We start from the raw sequence: 26,768 nt of genomic DNA on the forward strand, positions 1-26,768 counted from the left end.
GGCCTGAAAGCCAAGTATTTACCTATGAAATGACATGGATCCAGTGCAGCAGACAAGCACATACAGTAAATCAAATTGTGTAACTTCTCGCAAAAGATAATCACAGTAGTCTATAATTTACCACAATTATTATGATAACTTGAGCTCTGGGCACTGGGCTGAATGTTGGTTGCTCTGGCACACCTGTTACTTGACTTCAGACTAACTATACTGTTTGGCTGAAAAATGTGTGTACAGAAAATGCACTCACTCAAAGAAATGCCTTCCTAGTCTCAGCTGAGCTGTAGCATGAAGTCCCTCCTTGTTGTGCCATCTGTCACAAATCAGACCACAAATGCATCCTATAGCACTGGGAGCCTGTAGTAAGCTGAAAAAAAAAAGCAGTGCAACCCCGGTGATTGTTACTGTAAAGCTACAGTCTGTACCTGCGAGCATCTACAGAGTTTTGGCTGTAGGGTGTGTGTCCACCCTACAGGCCCTTGCAATAATGTACTAGCTCTGACACTGGACTGCAGCTTAAGTGCTACATTCCTGACTTCCATCCTTCAGAAGTGATGTTAAACTGAGGTCCCCTTCTAGCTCAGCTTACATGGATGTAACGTATTCCAAATGTATTTACTGACAGCAGCAGGAAACTAAATACAACTTATTTTCATCCATATCAATAACTGCAGCTTCTCAAACTTCACTGAATTACTACATAACCTAGCATTCATCACTCTTTTTTCAGAAGCATTAATTTATTTATTTTAGTTTGTTTACCAGGGGAGTACACTGACCATTAGCAGGCACAGTCTGAGCAGAGATTCACAAAAAAAGAAAACAAAATAAATTCACAAACACATAGTAATCACAGAAGGTAATCCCATAGACATCAACTGCCTTTTTTACCCATGTTTGCACATAGGGTCAGTGTCACTTCACCAGTGACAAGCCCAGAGTAGAAAATCAAATGTGAATTAATTTTAGTTTTACATACGAGAGGGAAGCAGCGCTAAGAACATAGGATCAAAAAAGTAAGGTAGGTTGTGTCCAGTTTAAAGCACTTGCAGTCAGATTTTTGATGAAAGTGTTCTGAAAGTGGGGAAAGACAAGACATCTTTAGATGAAGGGGAGAGAATGCCAAAGTTTGGGAGCATGAATGGAGAAGGAATGGTGGGTACAGTAAAGTTATGTTTGGGATGTCTAGAGCGAAGGAGTTCACTGGGAGAGTTTGTGGAAGTTGCAGGTAGAGGTTTTATTACAGAGTTTGGTTGCAAGAAGTGGAAAGGCATCTGGATGAAGTAGTTTGAAAACAAGGGACCCTAGGAGGAAGCTTAACTGTGTAAGAGAGTGGTAGCCATTTGGCCTTGGAGAGGGTGATGCAGTGATGTTCCTGAGCTGAGGACTTTTCAATGGACTGTAGATTGGATGAGATTTCCAGAGGCTGTGGCTATGAGGAGGAGCCCATATTTAAGTTGAGCAAGGACTTCTCCTTTGCCTATTGCAGCTCTAGCTGGTCCAGAGAGAAAGGGAGACATTTTCCAGGATCAGAATAAAAGGGAACTGTTTTTCCTGACGTTTTCAGTGGGGCTTGGGAATTAAGTGACTGGTCTAGCCATAAACCTACGTATTTAAAGGATGTGGTGGTTTCTATTGGGCAACTGTCGAGATCTGCGATGTTGAGATTTTTAAGTCTCTTTTCAGCTTTTGTGAGGTTCCAAATATCATACTTTTCATTTTAGAGGGGTTTAGGACTAGAATGTTTTTTTAGCCAAGAATTAAGGGAGTGGAGGCAAGGCTAAAGTTGGGTTTCAATAGCTGAATGTGAGGGACTGGATCAAAGAATAACCATGTCATCGACATAAAGAGTGATAAGAAGGTCAGGGAGATAGAGGGCAGCTTGTTAATACCGATTTGAAACAAAATAGGGGCTTGTTAATACAGATTTGAAACAAAATAGAGGCAAGTGGGGTACTCCTCTGGTAAGGGGAGCTGGCAGTGATAGGGATGGGCCTACTTTGACCTCACATATTCTCTGCAAACAATTCAACCCCATAATTTCTACTTTTTGTGGGTACTTTTCACCTTACATACACGAACATTAAAAAGATGTTACCTTAGCCATGCGATGTGTTCCACACAAAATTTATGTGAGGATGACTGGCTTGCTTCTAACCTTTTAAAACTAGTGTACCTGCAGTTGGAGCTCCTTTCACTAACAGCTTTAACCTGTTCTCCTAAAAGGGGCATCAGCCATGACTTCTAGAGGCCCATCTTCATAATACCCATTTCATTTAAAGCTAGTTATCACGATCATCTTGTTAACTACAAGCAAACTATACCAGTACTAGCAAAACTTTTAAGTGATATTTTCCAAATATAGCAGTGGCTATCTTGCACAGAAATCCCCAATGTAGCCTGTATACATATTTTATTTATACACATTATATACTTATAAATATATATATTTTTATAAATACATTTTCTACACATTTATAAATATATATCTACACATACACACACGCATATGGGATCGCTACAGAATACCGAAATTCCACAATCCCGAGGACCAGATTGCGGAATCTCAAAAGTAGTGAATGGACATTGCCATACAGCTGGAACAGGAACTTTGCCTTTCACTCCACTGTAGTGTGATCTCAGAGTTGGTATATTTAAGTTGCAGAGGGTGTGGGGGTGCAGGGGCGCTTGCCCCACTGCATACAGGTTAGAATAGTTTGTTGTACATTTTATTTATTTATTTTAAATGTTTGAGATTCCACAATCTCAAAATTCTGGAATTTCAGTATTCCGTAGTGATCCCATATATATATATATATGTACATATACATATAAAACGTACACACACACACACACACACACACATATATATATATATATATATATATATATATATATATATATAAATATACATACAGATATATAATATATGTATTAAGTACTGCCACTGCTTTCTCAATGCAATGATTCAAAAAACATCATGGAGATCATTTTTGTCAGTCACTGTCACTCAGCCATTTACTCTAGAAATGTTCCCTCCTACTAAATCTACAACTTTTCCCTTTGGGTATTAAGTGAACTATCTTGTTTACGAAATTACTTCCTAAATACACCACACAGTTAAAAGTCGGTTTACCCTCCACTCACTCATTCCTTTCAAGACCTTGCTTCCACAGACATTCCATCGGTGGTTTCCTACTCACTACAGCTTCAGAAATTACATCATTTGGAAAATAAACATGGCTGACAAAATAATTACAACTCCACACTTGCTATTATTCCATTAATATATATATATATATATATATATATATATATATATATATATACACACACACACACACACACACACACACACACACACACAAGAAAGTCTTGAAGCTTTCAATTCACTATAGGAATAACAGAGTACATATATGATAACATAAATGATGTACATTGAACTGATCCAAAAGGTACAATCAAGAGCAAGGCTGTACTACACTAACACTATCATAATCTGCATAACAAATTTGTGGAACAAGTCCACCAGAATAGTGTGACACTTACATTGAATTTGTCACTCCCACCTAGAGAGAGAAAAAAAAAAAGAGAGAGACACACCACAGATACATACATGCATTCAAACTAGTAAAATTCAAACTCAGATGACATTCTTGAGGTTTTACTATCTAGATAACAAAATACAAGAACACCAGACCTTACACAAAAAGTTTTATTAAAAAAAAATAAAAAAAAAGGTTAGTGTTTTCTTCCAGTTAAGGAATACCAGAAAGAATAGTATATAGTATATATATATATATATATATATATATATATATATATATATATATATATAAAACATTCTTTGTAATAAGTTTCTCTCCATCTTCACCCAGTGTGGCAAATTTACCTTTCAGTACAACTGTGTGTGTGTTTATGTTTGTGGTTGTATAAACACACACAAACAAAATATGGACTATTTGCCATGTACCTACAAAACTAACATGTCTACCATTCTATGGACTATTCCCTTACGTGAACAGTCGCATCAGTGATTTTTCATCCTCTTTTTTTCCAATAAATGATTTAACAAATGTGGACATTTACTAGAAATACTTCTGATAGTATTGGCATCCACATCAAGTTCAATTCCCATTCTTCTCTCAATTTTATAACCACTGCATGTCACATTATTTCTTGTGCTGCTTCAAACAAAAGGGGTTTAGATTTTTCTTTTCAATCGCACGTAACTAAATTATTAATTTCTTGATAAGGATACTCTGCATACATGTTTCCTGCTAAGCCTGCTTATTCTGATAGCTCAGCTATTTACTCTCTTCAGGTCCGCACTACTCCACTGCACGAAGCCTTTACTATAACACTTTTCTGTACAATTGTATCCCATTAAATTGCAAATCAATTCCTTTCTATAAGATAAACACACTGTCGATACAGAGATTACAGAGCAAGTTATCTTCAGTAAATGGGAACCCATGCACTACTTCAGCCTCCCACCCCAACATAAATTGGCAAAAGTGGGTGTTCGCCAGCACTAAAGTCTGTTACTACAGTGAAGTATTTACTTTCTCAAAGCTTAACTATTTATGATCATTTACAAACTGTATATCAAGCTACATACCTTCTATTTACAGAACTATAGTATATAATGACTTTACATCACAGTTAACCAAAACAAACTGTCAACTTCAAATTTAACAGCCCTCAATTTGGTGATAAAACATCACAAAACAATTTACAAAGGAGAGTATCAGAACCAATAATGGGCATAACTTTTACATAACCTTAGAGAATATCTCAGTTTTAAAAACACTGGCTGAAGTAGCGGGTTTAAATGGAGACTGGAATATCTAAAGTAAGTGTAGAGCATATTTAATATTTTTTAGAAAAACAGGGTTAGAAACTAAACAGAACTCATACATTTTCAGATACTGCTTCATTCAAGAACTCACAGTATTTCTTAAAAAAAATTGTACATATTCACTTTTAAGCTTATAGTTCAAACACCCCCTCCTCCAAATGTACTTAAGTTCTAACAGTAGTATTCTTATTTTATTTATTTATTTGACATTTGTTGACCGGGATAGTCTGCCTGAGCTTGAGCCCTTTTTCAGCAGAAGCCTGGGGAGAAAAAAATCTACAAAACAAAATTGTACAAGTATAACAATCAAAGTACAAAGTTTGGAGGTAAGAAATAAATTCACCATTCTGCATAATAATATTAATATTTCATCTTCATATGCATTTTCAAATCTCAACATAAGGGTACAAGTTTTTTTAAGCATTTACTAATATGAATGACTTGACAGAACTAAACAGAATGGTAAATGCTTTTCACAAATGTTCAATTTGCTGCCTGTTAACTGTTTGGCAGAAATGTTAACTGCCTTAAACTCCTGTATATATGCCTCTAATAAAATTTCCTGCTCCACAGTCACAACAGTTTTATTTGACACTCTCAGTAATTCTCATGGTATTGACAATTGCAACTGTACATACATATTTATAAAAGTTATTCCTATATTGCTATAGATATATACATTTGCATACATACACACACACACACACCCACCCACCCACACACACACACACACACACACACACACACACACACACACACACACACACACAGATGCTTTAGTATCTTAAAAGGAAATGAAGAGCCTTATTTTACTATGCCTACCTCTGTTTAAAAAATACATTTCATGTTACAATTTGCTGTTATGGGTGCTGTGACATGTTATTTTCTGCTAATTCCATATGCAAGTGAAGCTGCCACCCTCCTTAAACTCCCAGCTAATTTCAAATCAGAAGAAAGGTTAAGGGAGCCATCACCACCCCCTTATAAACAGAATTAATGGAAAATATAGTCTGCTATTGTTGACGGATGATATGGGTCCCAAACATGAGCACTTTATGTGGCATAACAACCTTATTCTCAAAATACTTTAGAAGGGTAGGGATTATAAAATGGTGCCAAGCTAGGTTTCAACAAGATAAAAATGCATTAAGCACAATACACTGAGGAATTAATGCCGCTCATTACAGTCTACAGCTAAACAACGATATAAACATGAATGACTGAACTGTGAAGCGACTCCCTGACCCCTTGTACCAACTGGGGAAAAAGGGGGGGGGATGCAAAACGAACAAGAGTGGTGGCAGCCTACATACAGGAAGGATCACATGGTACAGCCAGGGCAGCCATTAGTAAGATCCTTTATTTAATTTATTTTCCAATTTGTGCAGCAGGTAAGTAAGCTGATTTGTTGATGCTTTCCAGTCATGAACCGGGTGTAAAGCATTGCAAAAGGCAATACATTGTAAACAAAACAAAGAAATGTACAACACATATGTAAATGTAATGCGTTAACAATGGGAATTCAGCCTGGGCCTTTAAAGTTTAACACTTGGTAGAGATCCAATCCTTCTCTCTCTTAATGCCTTCACAGATACTGTGGTATCCAAAACTGGAAACCAACAAATGCAATGATTCATACAGTAACAACTCCATAAATTCAGCTGCAGCTACTCCTAAACAAACACATTTTGGAACATTTACTCTAATATGCTTGTTGCTTAATGCATCCAGACAGCAATTAGTGATACAAAGACTAGACGGAGCATGATCTCGGTCTTGCATATCCTATATTAATCCATTGCCACTTACTACTAGCCGTCTCTAAAACAAGATCCATTTATGGGTCTACCTCTTTACCCAGCTCATAAAATTCAAGACATCCCAACTTACCTTGAAAGTGCTTTGAAGTGCACAAGTACTTACCACGTTCATTAACATTTTTTTTCCTTTACTCTTTCCATTGTGAGCACTAAACACTCTCTCATTCCACTTCTCACGAACTCCAGCTAGTCTCCATCACTTGGAGGCTACCCTTTTCTACATATCTGTCAGATTCTGCATTAGCTAACCTATCTCGATGCTTTCACATTTTTCCTTGAATTTACTTCCAATGGTACCACCCTACTCAAAATATTCTTTTGATGCTTCATACTCGACTGCATTGCTTTTATTGCTGAAACAGTAGAGCAGTTCTTATAATTACACAAATGTATTTGTATGCAGGCTGTATCACTGATCTTGTAATACGAGGACTGAGTAAAGTGGTTAGGAATACCATTAGTACTTCTTATTTATTTGAATAAGAATACTAAATTTTACTAGTAATCAAAGCAAGTACACAACAAAAGTAGAACAAAAGAAGCATGCTGATTTCTGCTTTGTAAGGTGAAGTGAAGGATATTCTGCTATTCACTGCGTTAACACACTAAGGTACACAGACATAACTTGAGGCAATTAAAGGGGGGTACAGCCTCTTACAAGCAATATTACCAATATGTTTTACTGAAATTATACCAGTACTACAAAGCTGTGTATGTAGTGAGTAGTGGAAGCTAGGTTAAGAAGGGACGTGATGATTAGTGATTGGCAGTATGGTTTCATGCCGGGAAACAGCACTACAGATGCGATGTTTGCTATGAGAGTGTTGATGGAGAAGTACAGAAAAGGTCAGAAGGAATTGCATTGTGTTTTTGTAGACTTAGAGAAAGCATATGACAGAGTGCCTAGAGAGGAGTTGTGGTACTGTATAAGGAAGTCGGGAGAGTCAGAGAAGTATGTAACAGTGGTACAGGATATGTACGAGGGTAGTGTGACAGCGGTGAGGTCTGCGGTGAGAGTGACGGATGCGTTTACGGTGGAGGTGGGGTTACATCAAGGATCAGCTCTGAGCCCTTTCTTATTTGCAATGGTGATGGACAGGTTGACAGACGAAATCAGACAGGAGTCCCAGTGGACTATGATGTTTGCAGATGACATTGTGATCTGTAGTGAGAGTAGGGAACAGGTGGAGGAGACCCTGGAGAGATGGAGATATGCTCTAGAGAGAAAAGGAATGAAGGTCAGCAGGACTAAGACAGAATATATGTGTGTGAATGAGAGGGAGGATAGAGGAATGATGAGGATGCAAGGAGTAGAAGTGGCAAAGGTGGAGGAGTTTAAATGCTTGGGATCAATAGTTCGGAATAATGGTGAGTGTGGAAGAGAGGTGAAGAAGAGAGTACAGGCAGGATGGAGTGGGTGAAGAGTGTCAGTAAGAGTGAAAGGGAAAGTCTATAAGAGGATAGTGAGACCAGCTATGTTATATGGGTTGAAGACAGTGGCATTGACAAAAAGGCAGGAGTTTGAGCTGGATGTGGCAAAGTTAAAGATGTTAAGATTTGCACTGGGTGTGATGAGGGTGGACAGGATTAGGAATAAGCATATTAGAGGGTCAGCCCAGGTTGGAAGGTTTGGAGACAAGCCAGAGAGGCAAGATTACGTTGGTTTGGACATGTGCTGAGTATATTGGGAAAAAGATGCTAAGGATGAAGCTACCAGGTAACAGGAAAAGAGGAAGGCCTAAGATAAGGTTTATGGATGTGGTGAGAGAGGACATGCAGGTGGGTTGGTGCGACACAGCAAGATGCAGAGGACAGGAAGAAATGGAAACAGATGATCCGCTGTGGCGACCCCTAACGGGAACAGTCGAAAGAAGATGATGAGGACTACAAAGCTGTGTATGTGTACAAGTTATGAAACAATAAAACATACCAATGAAATATGGATAGTACACTTTACAACTGCCAAATATCTATCTCGAACACTCCTGTCCCCAGCTCACACACGTCTGACATTATGCTGAGCCATTTCTAATTCATAAGAATCACCTGAATCTTCAGATTTTTGCTCCTACTTATGTCATACTATTCGTTCTGTGTTGTTACAAGTCTTGAACATTTGAAGAATTTCAAACATAACATTATGCTAAAGTCAAACAGCTGCTATCTGGTCTCTAACCAATGTCTGTGTTGTTTTAAACAGCAAGCGTGCCCCTCTTATCATGCAATACTGACATAATTTCACATGTACTAGATTCCTGCATTATAAATGCTATACTGTACAGATTACGGATTTTAATGACACATGTACTCCTAATGCCATTCACTCTGTAAAAACACGTAAGGGGGAACAAAAGGAGCTTCCATGTTTCATGTCACATCAAATCACTGAAACTCACTGAACTGCTGCTCCTAAGAACCATAATAAGCAGTACTTCACCCTAATATAAAACCAGTTAACTTTCTGTTGGTCTATCATTGTAGATCTTACATTTTTATCAAATTCCAATGGAAGTCACTGACCAGCTAAAATGAACAGTCTGATGGATGCCCAATAAGACAGAACATAAAGTTATGACTCAAAGCTGTTAATACACTTAACATTGTATACTTCAATTTTGTTTTCTCAACATAAACTACCACACTGTTTTAGTCTATGTCATAAAACCAGACCAAAGTTCAGTTTATTCTGAAAGGGATCAGCTGGTTAACAATCTATGAAAACCCTGCTGTGCAATACTCATCAAGTGATGGGTTCTGGAATGTCTGCTTCACTTAAAATACCTACTGTATTATTACTACTCTGCAATAAAAACTTAAAGAAAGTTCTATTTTGCTGCACAAGCAGATGGCATATTTCTCTTGTGGATACCACATACCACATATGACTCTTCATCAATGTCCCCTGCACTGAAATGATGCATACTCATTTGTCTCTACAGTTCATTTCCCACTCTTCCATCTCTGTTATGCAATTCTAACAATACTTGAAATTATATTTCTTACAGAAGTAATTTCTCCATGCATTTCTTAAATGTTCACATCTCATTCACTTTTGAAATTATACATCTTGAAGTCACTCTTTTTTTTGCTTGCTAATCGAAATTCAATATTTAGGAGTACCACCCATAGCTTTTAACGACTAAGACACACATCCATAAATAATCACAGACACTTTTACAATCTTAGTAATATAAACACGAAATGCTGACATAGTAAGAGAATGTGAATTCATATACATTTTCTGATATAAAATAAGTCTATACCTTTAATTATTGTCATTATTTGTTAAGAGCAATTCACCATTTTTCTTCAAAGTCAACAGTGTTTGGAGTGATTAAGTAAGACAGAGATAAAACTTGAGTCAAACGCAGGAATAGTTGAGAGGTATGTCATCCTTCAAGGCATGCAAGGTGCACAATAACTTATCGAAAGGGAAAGTTTTACAGAAAGGCTCATACAGAAAAATGAATGCAACTGATATGCATTTTTTTAATGCCAAATTTATAACTTGCCGTAGCACAAGTAATTAAAATGCTTCATGTGCTAGTAGATTTTTGTCGTCAAGTAGCACACTTTTTATGATTACTTCTGAAGGGTCAGAACACTTTGATTCATTATACATCCTAAGTAAAAAAAATAAAAAAGTACAATCCATTTGCAATCTAATGTGAAAAGCCTGCATGTATGTAAAATACAGAAGCATTTTTGAACAGCTTACTACCTGTCTAGTCCTTAGAAACGGACTTAAAAACACCTTCACACTAGCCATATTACCAGTCCTCCATAAACTTCCTTGATTTTCAGTATTAAGAGTAACATCCTACCTAGCAACAAAAACTTGTACGAATGTTTAGTGCTGCCACCTGCTGTACGGAGGGGTTATAGGCACGTGACACTCGTTTTGGACAATAGGACGCTTTTCAAAGTCAAGTAATCTGTAGGCGCATTAATTCTTTTAAATAATGAACACCCCCTTTGCAAATGATTTTTTTTTGTAACATGGATGATTATAGATTAATTTCACTTTTTATGTTTATTATGTTACATAATTTGGCGGACTCAGTGGAATTTTTATTGTATGCACTTTTACATTTACATTTGGCTACTAAAAATGTGGCTTTTATGTGTTGTGGACACCCTTGAAATCTAAAGTTACTGCCTGTCCCTGTTTGGAAAGGTGTGTCCTGCGGGGGAAAACAACTAAACAATGGAAAATCTTCTGAGATTTTAGGACAAAAAAATCATAAGTTTTCTTTAACAGTTGTATAAAACCGTTAGTTTGCGTCTGAAACACCTAAATGTATAAGCAACTTGGATACTATACGAATAAGCCTTTATTTGGCGAAACAAAGTGAAGTTCTGTTCTTTGCACTGGTGTGGATATGTATATGTTTTGCCCTGCAAAATTTTAGGTTTCTACGAAAAATGTTGAAAAGGTGACGACCCTGTCCTGTTGGAATCGTGCTGCTCTCTCTACAGCATGGCCACAACCCCACAGAACTTCACATTCAGGAAACAATTAGTTATGTACTCACCATAACGGCAGATGTATGTGGTCCATCTCACCTACATTGTTAACTGACAGGTTCGGAGCCGAGAATTGGCTCCATAGCTCGAAGTCTCTGATTGGCTGGGCTAGCCCTAGTATCCCAAGATATTTTAATCCAAGACAAATATTTTAATCCACAACGCCCAAAACCCCCAGATCTTGTTTGCCAACGATATAACAGAGTGACATACACAACCTCCTAGAAATAACACAAGGAGGAAGAGAGAAAAAATAACATCCTCAGAAAGGTCTAAGAACATAATCTCCTCCAAGTCCAACAGGTCGGGGGACGGTGGGAGGGTACGTAAGAATGTAGGCGAGATGGACTACATACATCTGACGTTATGGTGAGTACATAACTAAATGATGTAATGTGGTCCTATCTCGCCACATTCTTAACTGACGGGATAGCGTCCCTAGCACCTACATTCTGGGAGGCTCACTGACAATACTCCTGAGCACCGTGGAACCAAAGGAAGCCCGGTCTCTAGACACCAAATCAAGCTTGTAATGAGAAACAAAGGTGTGCGGAGAGGACCAGGTGGCCACAGCACAGATGTCATCCAAGGAGAGCCTAGCATGATAAGCTACTGATGCAGACATGGCCCTGGTAGAATGAGCCTTAACTGGGAAAGGTAAATCTCTGCCTGCTGATGTGTAAATAAGGGAGATACAGTCCTTAATCCATTTAGCAATAGTACCTTTAGTCACAGGGCTACCATTCTTGTTCTCTGAGAAGGACACAAACAATTGATCCGATTTCCTGTGGGGTTGTGTCCTGTGCAAATAAAACTTTAGTTGTCTATGAACATCCAACTGGTGGAATTTGAATTCCGCTTCATTTGAAAAGTTTGGAAAGAAAACTGGTAACTTAATGGATTGGCGAAGACAAAAGGTAGAAGATACCTTAGGAAGGAAGGAGGGGTTGAGTCTCAAGGAAACCCTATCCTTATGGAAGATCAAATCCCAGGGCTTTATGGAAAGGGCCTGAAGCTCCGATACCCTCTTGGCTGAAGTAATGGCGACCAGAAAGGCTGTCTTCCAAGACAAATATTTTAATCCACAAGTGTCAGCTGGTTCAAAGGGGGTAGAAGTTAAGGTTTGAAGCACCAAGCTTAAATCCCATGGTGAAACTGGTTGTGACAATGGCGGACGGAGTAACCAGGCTCCTTTCAGGAAGGCTTTACAAAGTTTATGGCCCATAAGTGAAGCCTCATGTGAGACATGAAAGTTAGAAATGGCCGCCAGCTGTACCTTAATAGTGGATGTAGCGGAACCCTGTTTGAAGAGCATAGCCAAAAATTCTAATACTGCTGACAAGGGGGCTGTGAAGGGATCTAGATTGTGTGCTTCAGCCCAGATAGCAAATCTTTTCCATTTGCTAGAGTATAGTTTTCTGGTAGACGACTTGTGGGAGGACGACAGAATATGCAACACCTCAGGTGAAAAGGAATGTAGTCTAACTAAGGATGGAAGTGGAGCAGCCACGCCGTCACCCTGAGGGTCCACAGGGATGGATGGAACTGACCCGACTGATGAGTCAATAGGTCTGGTACTGGTTCCAGAGTCCAAGGGCCGTCTACTGTATACTTCTGAAGAAATGGGAACCAAACTTGACGAGGCCAGTATGGTGCGATAAGAATCATCTTGCTTCCCAAGGAAGCTGCCTTCTGAATCACTCTTGATAATAGAGGGAGCGGAGGGAAGGCATAGAGAAGACCTGGGGGCCAATCATGGGCTAGGGCGTCCCTGGGTGACTCCCCCAGGGCGGGATCAGATTGAAGTATCTGCTGCACTTGGCATTGAGGGGGTTGGCAAACAAATCGCAGCAAGGTTGACCCCACCTGGAGAAGATCTGAGTTGCAACTCGATTGTTCAAGGACCATTCGTGAGGCATCAGAATAGCTCTGCTTAACCTGTCTGCTATCACAATGGACTTCCCCGGAATGTGCATTGCCACTAGAAAGCGTTGGGAAGACACCGCCCAGTTCCACACTCTCATGGCCTCTCTGCAAAGGGGATAGGACTTGGTTCCACCCTTCTTGTTTAGGCACCATACTACTGACATGCTGTCAGAAAGAATAGCAATCGTCCCCTTGGGAAGAGAGCTCTGAAGTGCTGCAACGCTAGAAGCACTGCTCTCATTTCCAGGACATTGATGTGCAAGTGTACCTCGTGATCTTGCCATGTGCCTTGGACTGTTCTGCCCAGATAATGGCCACCCCAACCTATCTGGGAAGCGTCCGTGGTCACCGTGGCGTTAGGAGACGGGGGGGTCAGCGGTCTCCCTATGTCTAGATTGGATGACTGAAGCCACCAACGTAGGTCTTGTTGGCATTGTTCCGTGATGAGAATGGGATAAGACAGAGGAAACTCCTGAAAGGACCCCTGGACCGAGACCAGCCACTGGAGGATCCGCATATGTAGCCTGGCTAGCGGTACTAGCATGATGGTAGCCGCCATGGACCCTAGTAGTTGAACAGCAAGTCTGACTTGGACTTTCTTGAGAGGTAGTAAGGCTAACACCTGAGCCTGTAGCACTTTGATTCTTTCTGTTGGAAGAAAGGCTCTCATTTGGACAGAGTCTAGCTCTGTGCCGATAAATGCAACATGCTGTGATGGCCGCAACACAGATTTTTCCCAGTTGAAGGTAATCCCTAGGTATTGGCCCAATGTGATGGTAGCCTTCATGGCTCGAATGAGTAGATGCCTGGAGGGGGTGGTGAGAAGCCAGTCATCCATATAAGGAAAAACCTGGAATCCTTGACATCTCAAGTGGGCTGTCACCACTGCTAAGCATTTGGTAAACACCCTGGGGGCTGTGGTGAGACCAAAAGGCACAGCACGAAACTGGTAGTGACTGGCTCCCAGCCGGAAGCGTAGGTGACTCCTGGATGCCTTGTTTATCTTGATGTGGTAATAAGCATCCTTGAGATCTATGGAGCACATCCATACTCCTTTTTCCAATAAAGGGAAAATGGACTGAAGAGTGACCATTCGGAACTTGGACTTCAGTAAAAATCAATTTAAATGGCTGAGGTCCAGAATGGGCCTCAGGTCCCCTGTCCTTTTTGGCACCAAAGATAATCTTGAGTAAGTTCCTGATCCGATCTGGTCTGAGGTGGTTGGATTACTCCTTTTTCCAGCAGCTTTGAAACCTCTAGCGCTGCTTGATCTCTCTGACTGGGTGGAACGTCTGGGATTTTTCTGGATAGGGGAGGGGGTGTAAGAAAGGGAATGCTGTAACCTCCGGTAATTATTCGGAGCACCCATTGATCCTGAGTGATACTTTCCCAGGCTAGAGGATGCCTTGAAAAATGGCCCCCGACTGGCTCTGGAGTAGCACAGTCAGGCTGTCCCTCAAGGATGTTGGTAGGAGGATCCACAAAACGATTCATGGTCTCCTGAGCTGCAGGGGCCTCCTCCACCTCTAGGGCGGTGCCTTCCAGAGAAATTCCCCCCTCCTCTGCCCCTGGAGGGGGGGGGTCACCATGCTCAATGGGGAAAGACTTCTGAGACTTCCTGAACCACATCTTGCCTCCCCTCCGTGCCTTGGGATAAGGCCTAGAGGGAGGCAAGAAACGGGCCCCTACGGCAGACAAAGTCTTACTCTCCTGCTCACATCTGGTGAGAGTGGCTTTCACTTTGGGTCCAAAGAGGGAGGACCCATTGAAGGGTGCGTCAGTGAAGGAAGACTTGAAGGCTTCTGCGAAGTGACACAGGCACATCCAGGCTTGCCTCCTGAGGTCTATGCCTGAGCTAGCTGCCCTACCCGCTCCTTTGGCTGCATAGGATATAAGCCTCATGGATGAATTGACAACAGAAGAAAGGGTAGACAACTGGGCGTTGACAGTCTGATTCACCACCTCAGGCAAGTTACCCGACAGTGTATCTCCCAATTCCTTAAGGAGATCTCTTTGGAGCCTAGTAAAGTGGTAAAGATAGTTCAACGACCGCAAAGTAAAAGTCGCTGAAGACAGGGTATGCTTGCCATACCGATCCATACTCCTGGACTCCTTGTTAGGAGGATGAATGGAAGCAGAAGCTTCTGCAACTTCTTGCTGAGTGGCAGAAGCCACCACCATGGCATCTACAGGAACTCCTTTAGTTAGGAACTCTTTCTCCGGGAGTGCAGACAGAAACTTGTTTGGGCGGCTGGGCACCGGTTCCACGGAGGCAGGGTGTTCCCAAACCCTTCGACAAATAAGGTCTAACAATTCGAAGGGCGGAGACACCCAGGAGGCAGAAGGTCGGGCTCCGAAGGCTTTGAGGAGGACCGACTCGTCCTCAGATGGGGATTTGGAAGGCCAGTCACCTCTCTGCCTTAAAATCTCCAGAATATCGGAGAATGAAACATCATGGGAGGATGACTTGGGGGACCCCTCTGCGTCATCGAGGTCGGTATCAGAAGTGATGGACTCATTCGGGGAGTCAATGTGCTTCCTCTTGCACAACTTTCTGGGAGGCTCCTCAGGCGACAAATCTGAAGGACCCTCAGAAATCTGGGGGCCACGTATGGAAGTATCCTTGGGCCTTCGAGCCCCGCTGGCATCAGAAGCTCCAGCCCCGGTGTCAAAGGAAGCAGTAGCTGATTCGAGTGGTCACTGAAGACCTGGCCAGTGTGTTCCTCATGGCCTCGAATGCGGGTCCACCAGAATCCGAGGACTGGCCCATCTCCGAAACCACAATCGGAGTCGGGGTTCCCTTAGCTGAGGCACCAAGAGGGAGACCTGGAGCCGAGGGATGAAGCCCCGATGTATCCCCCTCGGGTCCGACCGAGGAAACCCGGGTGCCACAACCAGAAGATGGAGTCGAAAAGGTTGGAGCCGAGGTAGGAGCTGAAAGGCCTAATAGGGGTATCGGCGCTGACCCCAGGACCTCATTCGACGCAGAACACCTCGGCTCCGATGACACAAAGGTGCCCGGAGAAGGAATAATCAGAACCGACAAGAGGGAAGGCTCCGGAGCCAACTGGGCTGGAGCGGAAAATAACCTGGCTAACACCGGCGACTGAAGGAGCCTCTGTACCACTCTACCCACATCCAAATCCGATAACCTGGAAGACTTGGAGGATACAGAAGGTGGTCGAGATATCTTACCCAGAGAATCCAGGTTTAGACGAGCAGAAGGGCTCCGAATTGGCTCCAAGAGAATCAGAGCCGAAGCTGGATCCAGTGTCACAGAAACCTCCTGCGGCGCCGATAACAATGGAGCCAAGGAAGCCGACTCAGGCACAGGAATTCCTTCCCTAGGCTCCAAAGCCAATGGAGCCGAGGAAGGTGGAGCTGTCTTCAATATCTTCTCCGATGGCTCAGAGGAACTAGATGGAGCCGGAGATCTCTTTTTTGGTTTAGATTTAGATTTCCCACTAGGGGAGGCAGACTCCAAGCTTCTTCAAAGGCAGGTTTGACAAGGCCCCTGAGAATCAATTTATTTTTCCTCTCTTGCAAGACTCTAGAACTAAAGGAGTGACAAACACTACAAGATTCTTGCAAATGAATGGCGCCCAAACAATACACACAGATGGCATGGCCATCTGTTAAAGTCATCTTATAAGAACATTTGGCGTACTTTTTAAAACCAGAAGGCTTATGCTCCTTCTGATCTTTGCCTGACATGGTAATTCACAATAAACCACACACAAGATAAGGAAGGCAGGAGGAAGGGACTCTAACTTAAAAGTCCCAGCAGGGTTAACAGACACAGGAGAGGGCTAAGGCCCTCTAACTTAAACGGGCCTAGCCCGTCAAACACAAGGATGCCACAAAAAAACTTAAACTAAGCTAGTTGAAGAAAGGGGCTCTAACTTAAACGCCCCTACAGATGTAACAGACACTGGAGAGGCTAAGGCCCTCTAAACGGGCCTATCCCACCAAACACAAGGAATCCACAAAAACTAAAAAAATTAACTGAACTAGTCGCAAAACACAGGATACACTCAATGTAGTTGTAAGAACAGCTTTTGACAGAAAGTTTAGAAAAATAAGCTATAAAAAACAGTTTAAATAAGGTAGTTAGCCACAGCCAAGCTCGAGACCATGTCTCTACACTACGAGCGGCAAACGAGATCTGGGGGTTTGGGATGGTGCATCTTGGGATACTAGAGCTAGCCCAGCCAATCAGAGACTTCGAGCTAGTAAATAGCGGCTGAGTCAGAGCCGATTCTTGGCTCTGAACCCATCAGTTAAGAATGTGGCGAGATAGGACCACATTACATCCCCTGTTATCAGGAAGTGTCACGTTACCTTATTAGTGCAACTTAGGAAGAGTAATATTCCATCAGCAGTTTCATAGGTTTAGAGGTTCATAGGACGATAGTAGGCTATTGGCCTGGAGGCCCCTTATAAGCCTAGCCAAGAATGCCACCCGTGTTCCAACAAAGTCAACACCTGTTTTCTCTGGCCATTAGGGACACAGGTGGGATCCCAGGGGTATACTTTCTGTTTCCCATCCAGTCATCCAGGTTCTTTTTAAAGAGGGCTAGTGAGAAGGTACTCTGCTTAACATGGAAAGGGACTCTTCCACAGATGGGGCACAAATCTATCCTGCCAATAAGTTCTATTATATCACAGACCAGGTTGAGACCATGCATGCTGGTTGCGCGAGTGGAGTTTGACTTACGGATATGCAGCAACTCAACTCCATCAAGGCTGAGTCTGAGATGGCCTTGTATGCCAGACACAGGTTAACTCTGAGCACTCTGTATGATACTGAGTAGAGGGACAGGGCTTTTAGCCTATCTGTATAGGATAGATGTTTGAGACCCTGGATTATCCTGGTCAGGAACCTCTGTGGTCTCTCCAACTGCTGCATGTGCTTGGCAAGGTACATGCCAAAGGGAACATTGTACTCAATGGGTCTAATAAGGGAGGAGTATGGGGATGTCATGACCTCCTTGTTCCTAGATGAAATACCCTTACTTATGAGGTGGGCCATGTAGAAAGCCTATCATGCAATTGAGGCAACATGGTGATCAAAGGTCAGATTGCTATCAACCTGGGTGCTCAAGTCCCTCACAACTGATTGCGTGCTTAGTATGTTGTTAATGTGATAATAGGTTGTGACACCATTTTCCCCAAAGGGGATTGTGACACTGCCAGCCCAGCTATCTGGACTTTTGTAAATAATTCTATGTCATTTGCGAATATTGATATGATTTATACAGAACTGTACTATGTAATTTATGAATATTGATATGATTTATACAGAACTGTGTGTTATGTACTGAGCTTCAAGAATATAACCACAGCATACCCTGCTGGAACACAGAAGATTAACTTACAAAACTTCAAAAAAAAAAGTTGAAATCAAGTGCTTTACGGTGTGCTATAAAAGTTAATTTCAATGCAGCAAGCAGACACAATGTCTAGAGCTAGAAGTTTTTCTATTGTCTGTAAAGAAAAGTAATTACTAGTTTTAAAATGTAAAGTATTTGATTGCGTTATGACTTCCTAGCAGCTATACAGTTCTGAGCAAATATATGAGAGATATGTATTTCTCACACAGAAATGTTAAATCCTATTTGTTGTGGTGTAGCCTAGTAACTGAAGGCAAGTGACAAAAAGTGATGTCATTCAGGCTACTCAGCAGTAAAATGTGGTATTAGTTTAAAAACTCTCTCAGAGAGAGGATGCATTTTGTACCTTGTCTTGGACCTAGAAACATCCACTCATCTGCACTTGCCTTACTAATAGTAAGTAACTAGAGTACAGTAATTTCCCTTAGATATAGCTAGGAATATAGTAAAGATTAGTTTAGATGCTTTCTGTACTTATGTGAGACTGTCCTGCAATGCAATGTTGTTTTAAAATATTTCCTGTGATTCTTTGAACTCTGTAGTTACTGTGTTGTTTGAGTACTGCTTTGTTCTTTTATTATGTATTATTAAATATATTTAAACCTATCTTTGTGGCTGGTATTTGTAAGCCATATTTAAGCTCTTAGATACGTGCATATGTATTTGGTGACACTGTACAGGCCACCCCTAAATAGCCTTGCTCTTGGTCAAAACTACCATTTGGATAATAGTAACATTACAAAGTAGATTTGGACACCCTTTCTAAGGACCTTAGAGTAGCTGATACATAGGGGTTGGTGACAGTGATAACTACCTTACAGTCTGGGCAGAAGGGGGCATAGCTAGTAAATCTGTGCCAGCCTTCCCCAGGAGTGTCTGTGTGTTTGTATATAAATAAAATCTCAAAGTGTGTGTGTGTCAGCTGCTTGGGCAGGGACATGAAGCACTGGTTGGACAGAGAGTGTACTGGAGGTCTTGGCCTAACCCCTCAGCTGAGATCTTAAACCTATAGCCGTGGCAGTGGGGAGTCTTATTGGGGATCGGGAGAAACCAGCCCGCAGATTGACTATGATCTCTCTGTGCTGTTAAGGGAAATTGTGCTTTACTGTGTGTGTACTTGTCATCCTCCCATTGTGTACATCCCTCACTGTTGCCAGTGGTGAGGATTGAGGCTCCTTGATTACGGGGCCAGTGTAGGGGCATCACATATTAATTGGTGGACAGTGGTGGAATATCCACATCACATATCAGTTGTTTGACAGTGGTGAAATAGCTGCATCACATATTAATTGTCTTGTAGTGGTGTGGATATTGAATTCCTGTAGCCTGTGTACAGTGGTCACTGAAGGAGTTTGTACTCTCAATCAGCCACACAGTGAACATTCAGAGTTCATATCACAATTGTTTTTTTTAGCTTTGTCAGGGACAGCAAGCAAGCATGTCAGCAAAGGCATATGGCAAGCTGACAAGGAGTGAGTTTGCTGAAATGTGCCAGGCTAAAGGACTGGCGCATGCCAACCTGACTAAAGCAGACATGATTGCAGCTTTAGTCACAGCTGAATCACAGAATAGCAACCAGGAGGACAATTAGACTGGCTATGGAGATGTAAAACTCTCAGAAAAAGGACAGCTCAACCTTTCCACTGAGGACTTAAAAAATCTATCTGGAGTTAAAGAGACTTGAGCTAGAGGCCAAGGATTTGGAAATAGAGGCAACACTGAGACTGAGACTGAGACATCAAGAGACTGCAAAAAATGAGAAACTGCAATGTCTGAAGGCTGAGGAAAATGAGAAATTGTGATGCCTGGAAGCTGAGGAGAAGGAGAGGCAGATGCAACATGAAAAGGAGATGCTAACTCTTTGCCATGGTCATGGAGGTAGTGGGGAAGGGAGTAACCAAATTCCAGAAGCAACAAAGGTCAGTAAATGTATTCCACAATTTACAGAGGGGGATAATTTTGATAGTTTCATTCATATGTTTGAAACGGTATGTAAACAGTATAATGTTGACCAAGGTCTCTGGGTACGGTTCCTGACCCCCTTACTCCATGGTAAATCTGTAAGTATAATTTCTAAACTGTCTGATACTGATTGCTTTTATTACAATAGAGTCAAAATGTGTCTTTTAAAATGCTTTAAGTTAGCCCCTGAAGATTATAGAAAAAAAGTTTTGTGAGCATAGATGCAAGGCAGTTGAAAATGTGTGTGAATATGTTGCAGAACTAAGCACTTATTTTAATAGGTGCGTGAGTGGATGTCAGGTCACCACTTTTGAAGGGCTGGTAGACCTTTTGGTGAGGGAACAAGCCCTTAGCACTTTGCCTGAGGACATGAGAGTTTGGTTAACTGATAGACAATGCACTATTGCAGATGAGTCGGGGAAGAAGGGAGACCTATAGCTAGCAAGCAAGGCATCACTGCACAGGAAAGGGACACCCAGTGCTGCTCATGGGTCTAAGGAAGCCCATGGTAGGCAACCCAGATGCCCCAACACAGTCTGCTAGTAGCAGGGGAAGCCAATAGTCCTGGTACACAGCTGGGACAAAGGGTTAAATGTTTTAAATGCAACCAGTGGGGTCATGTAGCGGGTCTATATAATTTCATTGAAAACTCATTTAATTGAAGCTTAATTCATTGATACATATTCACTAAAAGCTCACTTCACTGAAAAGCCATTACACTGAAACTCATTTTGTTGAAAGGTATATATGGCCTTTTCCCCACTGTTGTGCGATCCTGGAGTTAGTATATAAAGTAAGGGGGGTGTGGGGGGCATAGCCCCCCAGATATTATAAATATTTTAAAGCATATAGATGGATATTTACAAGTGTAATGAAAAAACACCCTACCCCCCCAAATGTGAGGGGCTATGCCCCCCACACCCCTCTTACTTTATATACTAACTCCAGGATTGCACAACAGTGGGGAATAGGCCATATATACCTTTCAACTAAATGAGTTTCAGTGAAATGGGTTTTCAGTGAAGTGAGCTTTCAGTGAATTGGGTTTTCAGTGAAGTGAGCTTTCAGTGAGTATGTGTCAATGAATTAAGCTTCAATGAAATGAGTTTTCAACTAAATGATATAGACCCCATGTAGCATATAGATGTCCACAGAGGCAAGGTGGGGAACAAAAGGTGAGGGAGCCAGTAACTGGGAATGACAAAATTCCAACAGTAGGTTGTCTCTAGACAACAAGAGTACCAAACTACCACAAGAGGTTATATCCTATCTTAGTGAATGGGAAAGAGGCCATGACTAAGAGAGACACAGCCTCTGACCTAACCATTGTGAAGCCAGCAATGGTTACAGAGGAGCAGTACTTGCTTGGGCAGTCTACTCCAGTCAGAGCTTTAGGAGGGATACAGTTCCAAATATCTTTAGCTAGGGTTCACCTTGACTGGGAGGGTGGAAAAGGAAGCAAGCAAGTAGATGTGTTTGACAATATCCCTGCAGATGTCCTGATAGTGAATGAATTTAATAATGCAGTACCTTGTGTGTGGGTCTATATTATAAGAATGAAAGTGCATATGTGCGACTACATAAAAGTCGACACATAATGCATGGAAACTGAAAATAGCAAACAGCCACGTAAGCAAAATTTTCCCTAGGGAAAAAACTTACCTGGTCATTCGTTAAAAAACATTATTTAACATCATAAACAGGTGGGGAGCAGCACCCCCAAAGGTGGGGGGCTCTACCCCCCACACCCCCCTAACTAAATATACCAACTCTGCGATCCCACTATAGGGAAGGAAAGGGCAATTCAGAAATTCCAATGCCATGGATCAACTTATCCACACCCCCACCAGGGGCAGCAATATTCTAGACCTGGTTATTACCAAAATGGGCAACCGGTGCTCCACACCAGAGGTTAATTCCTTGTTGGTCAGATCCGACCACAAGCTAATCACCCTAGACATCCACATCCCTCCCCTAACCCCATTAGGGAAACCACAGTAAGAAATTTCTCCAAAGCCAAATTCACGCTTCTTAAGACAGAAGTGGCAAACGTCACAACACCCATGCTGATGAACAATAGAGGTATGACTGCTGAATCCTACACAAATTCACTTTATAAGCACTTACACGAGTGCATGGATCATGCAATCCCTAACAGAACCAAGATGCTATCCTCCAAAAAAAGGAAGCCAATCTGGTGGTCCCCTGCCATAAACAAACTCTACAACAGAAGAAAGAAACTGTTGCAAAAAAAAAAAAAAAGAGTAAAATCCCATGATTGGAGAAACTCCCTGGTCAGCCTCTGTAAGAAGCTGAGATCCCTCATAAAATCCTCCAAAGCTAGTTATGAAAACAAAATCGCCACTGACTCTAAAGACAACCACAAAGCATTCTATAACTATGTCAAGAATCTCAATGGCAACACTCAGATCTGCTCTGAGTTACAGCACAATGGCACTAAATATACAGGAACAACTGATATTTCCAACATCCTGGCAGATAGTTTCAGTGCTAACTTTACCCCCCTGTCATCCCCTAAAGGGCCCATCTCTATACCAGAAGAATGCAAAGTTCCTGCAATCACAGCTGCATAGGTAAAAAACACACTATCCAAAGTCAAGAACACAGCATCCATGGGACCTGACAACATCCCAAGCTGTGTTCTACATGAACTACAGAATGACCTGGCACCCCACCTAAGTACCATGTTCAATCATAGCCTCACCTCAGGCTATGTGCCCACTGAATGGCGCACAGTGACAGTTATCCCACTCCACAAGGGGGAGCTACCATAGACCCCGGAAACTATCGCCCCATTAGCCTAACAAGCCTGGTCTGCAAGGCTATGGAATGTATGCATCATCATGGAACTTATAAACAATGACACTGGTAATCTCCAAACTCAGGACCCCACCCAGTTCGGTTTTGTAAAAGGCAGATCATGTCTCCTAAACCTGATAGACTTCTTTGAAGCAGTCACCAAAGCTGTAGACGAGGGTAAGGTGGTTCACACAGCCTATCTAGATCTCGCCAAGGCTTTCAACACCATCCCTCACTCTGGAATTATAGATAAACTCACTAAACTAGGTATAAATCCCTATGTGAAAAGATGGGTTGCCAACTGGCTCACTGACAGAACCAACACTGTGAAAGTAGCAGACTACAAATCCAACTTCAGACCAGTGACAAGTGGAGTACCACAGGGTTCAGTCCTGGGTCCTCTCCTGTTTGGTATCTACTTCTCTGAAGTACAGGCCAACACAGAATGTCTTTGGCTAACGAAGTTCGCAGATGACTGCAAACTAGGAGCCATAATCAAAACTCCAAAAGATGTGGACATCCTACAAAAGGGCCTTGCTGAAACAGATGCCTGGTGTCAAAGCCATGGCCTCAAGCTCAATGCCAAAAAGTGCATTGTCATCCCTTTTGATAAAAACTCAGTACCCATGAACTACCAGATAGGCGGTAGTCTACTTAACACTGAAAGTGTGATAAGAGACCTTGGGACACAGGTGGACAGTAGTCTCTCCTTTGATAATCACATCGCCACATTAGTCAGGAAATCCTTCTATGTGGCACACCTCATCACAAAAGGTTTCTCATCCAGGAAAAAAGAGGTAATTGTTCCCCTCTACTCATCAATCATTAGACCCATTATAGAGTACAATGCCCCTTTTGGTATGTACCTCACAAGACATCTACAACAACTGAAAAGGCCACAGAAATACTTCACAAAGAGGATTACCGGCCTCAAACAGATGCCCTATGCAGACCGTCTCAAAAAAACTGCAGCTTTACTCTGTTGCATATTGCCTACTCAGACGCAATCTCTGCCTAACACACAAAGCTATGTCAAACCCAGAGCTTTTAGACATGCTCCACTTAAAGAGATCCCAATCCCTATGAGCTACACTCTCTAGGGACCTAAACCTTGTCACCACAATAAACAGAACATGCTGGAGGGATAGATTCCTGTCCCAGAGACTTCCCATACTCTGGAAAAAACTACCTATCTATATCAAACAAAGCTCCTCATTAGTGCTCAAGAAAAATCTTGATGATTGGATGGGAGATAGGAAATTCACCCCGGGGATCACTTCTGTGCCCGAAATTCACCCCGGGGATCACTTCTGTGCCTCTGCTTGACAGTGGCACAGGAAAATAATTTTCTTGGGTGGCGAAAGCCAGGGTACCTTTGGCTAGGCTTATATAGGCCCTACGGCCAATAGCCTAGTACCTACCTATAAACCTATGAACTCCATGAAGTTGGCCAACCATCTCCTTGCCCTATGACATACTCATTGAATCTCTTAAATGCGATTCGATGAATATGGGTTGCCCATTCTGTATTCGCTTAGAAGCATTTTTGTGCTTCTAATATAGACCCCTTGTGTGCATGTAGTTACATGCAGTCAGGCTTGGAGACAAGCATGTGGGTGTGGTAGCCTGGGGGAGACCCAGACAGACCAAACACTTGCAGCCAGGACTGGTGAGGTGATTACTTCAGGGAGGGAGCTACCCTGTAGCAGTGAGACTGAAGGTGAGCCACAGCTGCTTGTGTGTACTGATGTTCCCTTGTGCAGTGTGACTGCAAGGGCAGAGGTGAGTAGTAGAAGTAACCAGGCTGACAGTAAGGCACTCCTGTCAGAGGATGCCAGACTTCCTGTAGAAGGGGAGTTGGGAAGGGTTGCAAAGAGTGTTGAGACAGGCTCAGCTCTCAGACCCTATATTGAGGCCTGAGGAAGGTAGCTAGTGAGGCACCTGATTCTCAAGGGAAGGGGGAATATGTATACTGGGACAAAGGATTACTGTATAGGGAGTTGAACCCTGAAGGAGGGCTGGAAGTTGAGCAAATACAGCAGTTGGTAGTGCCCAAAGCCTACTATCTGGCACTTCTACCCATAGCCCATGATATTTCCTTTGCAGGGCATATGGGCATAAAACATATGAAGAGACATATAATGCAGAATTTTTACTGGCCTGGGATTTTCAGAGATGTAACAGGGTACTGCAGGACCTGTGAGCAGTGCCAAAAGGTAGGCAAGGCAGTAGACAAGGTGAAAGCTTCTTTGATGCCTTTGCCTGTGACTGAGGAGTCATTTCAGAGGGTAGCTATGGATATTGTGGGGCCTCTGAGTACCCCAAGTTCCACAGAGAAAAAGTATATCCTAGTGGTAGTAGATTATGCTACCAGATACCCTGAGGCAGTGGCATTGTCCTCCATTGAGACAGAAAAGGTGGCAAATGCTTTGTTAGAGATTTTCATCTGGGTAGGTTTCCCAAAAGCAATACTGACTAACAGAGGTGCCAATTTCATGTCAGACCTGCTTGCTTGTCTGTGGAAGTACTGTGGGGAGAAGCACTTAAAATCACCCCCTACCATCACCAGACTAATGGTCTTGTTGAGAGGTTAAATTCTACACTCAAGTCCATGCTACAGGGATTTGCAGACCAGTTTAAGAGAGAGTGGGACAAATATTTGCCCATCTGTTGTTTGCTTACAGAGAGGTGCCCACGAATCCACAGATTTTTCACCCTTTGAGTTGTTGTATGGGCATAGGATGAGGGGACCTCTAGATTTGATTTGAGATGAGTGGGAGGGTGAGTGTGAATCCCATAAGGAGTCTGTTGTGGCATATGTCCTAAACCTCAGGACAAGGCTCAGGGAACTCATGGGCTTGGTCCAGGAGAACCTGTGAGAAGCCCAACAGCAGAAAAAGGTCTGGTATGACAACAATGCTTGAGCTAGAGAATATGGTGTGGGGCAGCAGGTAATGATTCTCATTCCTGTCAGAACAACAAGCTGCAGGCAGCTTGGGAGGGACCCTACAAGGTGGTAAGGAAGGTCAGTAATGTTAATAACATGGTAGAACTGCTAGGCAGGAGGCAAGGGCACAAACTGAAACCTTACCATGATAGGGAGGTCCTTGTGCTGAGTATTTGCAGTGGATGGCAAGAGGAGTCTGAGGGGGATCTGGTGACTGATCTACTTAGTGAGACTCAAAGTGATATCTCAGTGGAAGGGGTAGCAATGTCCAAGCAGCTATCTCCTACCCAGGTTTGAGAAATCTGAGCAGTGTTACAGGAGTTTGGGAACATGTTCACTGGAAAACCAGGGTACACCCATCTGGTGCAGCACCAGGTGGATACAGGACCCCAAAGGCCTATTAAGCAAACCCCTTATAGAGTGCCTGAGACAGTCAAGCAGATTCTGAGGGAGAAGATACAGGAAATGTTGGAACTAGGGGTAATTCAGGAGTCCAGCAGTCCCTGGGTCTT

At 42.4% G+C, this 26,768-nt stretch overlaps 1 protein-coding gene across 1 annotated transcript in view; it reads right to left on the reverse strand.

The window, feature by feature from the left end:
- Positions 1-10,503, reverse strand: part of LOC122790952 (surfeit locus protein 1) — a 579,878-nt gene extending 569,375 nt beyond the window's left edge. Inside the window, exon 1 of the mRNA XM_044058656.1 lies at positions 10,403-10,503. Within this exon, the coding sequence (XP_043914591.1) occupies positions 10,403-10,450 (48 nt within the window). The 5' untranslated portion in view covers positions 10,451-10,503. The remainder of the gene's footprint in view (positions 1-10,402) is intronic.
- Between the last annotated feature and the right edge of the window lie 16,265 nt (positions 10,504-26,768).

Source organism: Protopterus annectens, chromosome 16.part0, assembly GCF_019279795.1.
Source record: "Protopterus annectens isolate FY-2018-M chromosome 16.part0, PAN1.0, whole genome shotgun sequence".
Classification (NCBI taxonomy): domain Eukaryota; kingdom Metazoa; phylum Chordata; order Ceratodontiformes; family Protopteridae; genus Protopterus; species Protopterus annectens.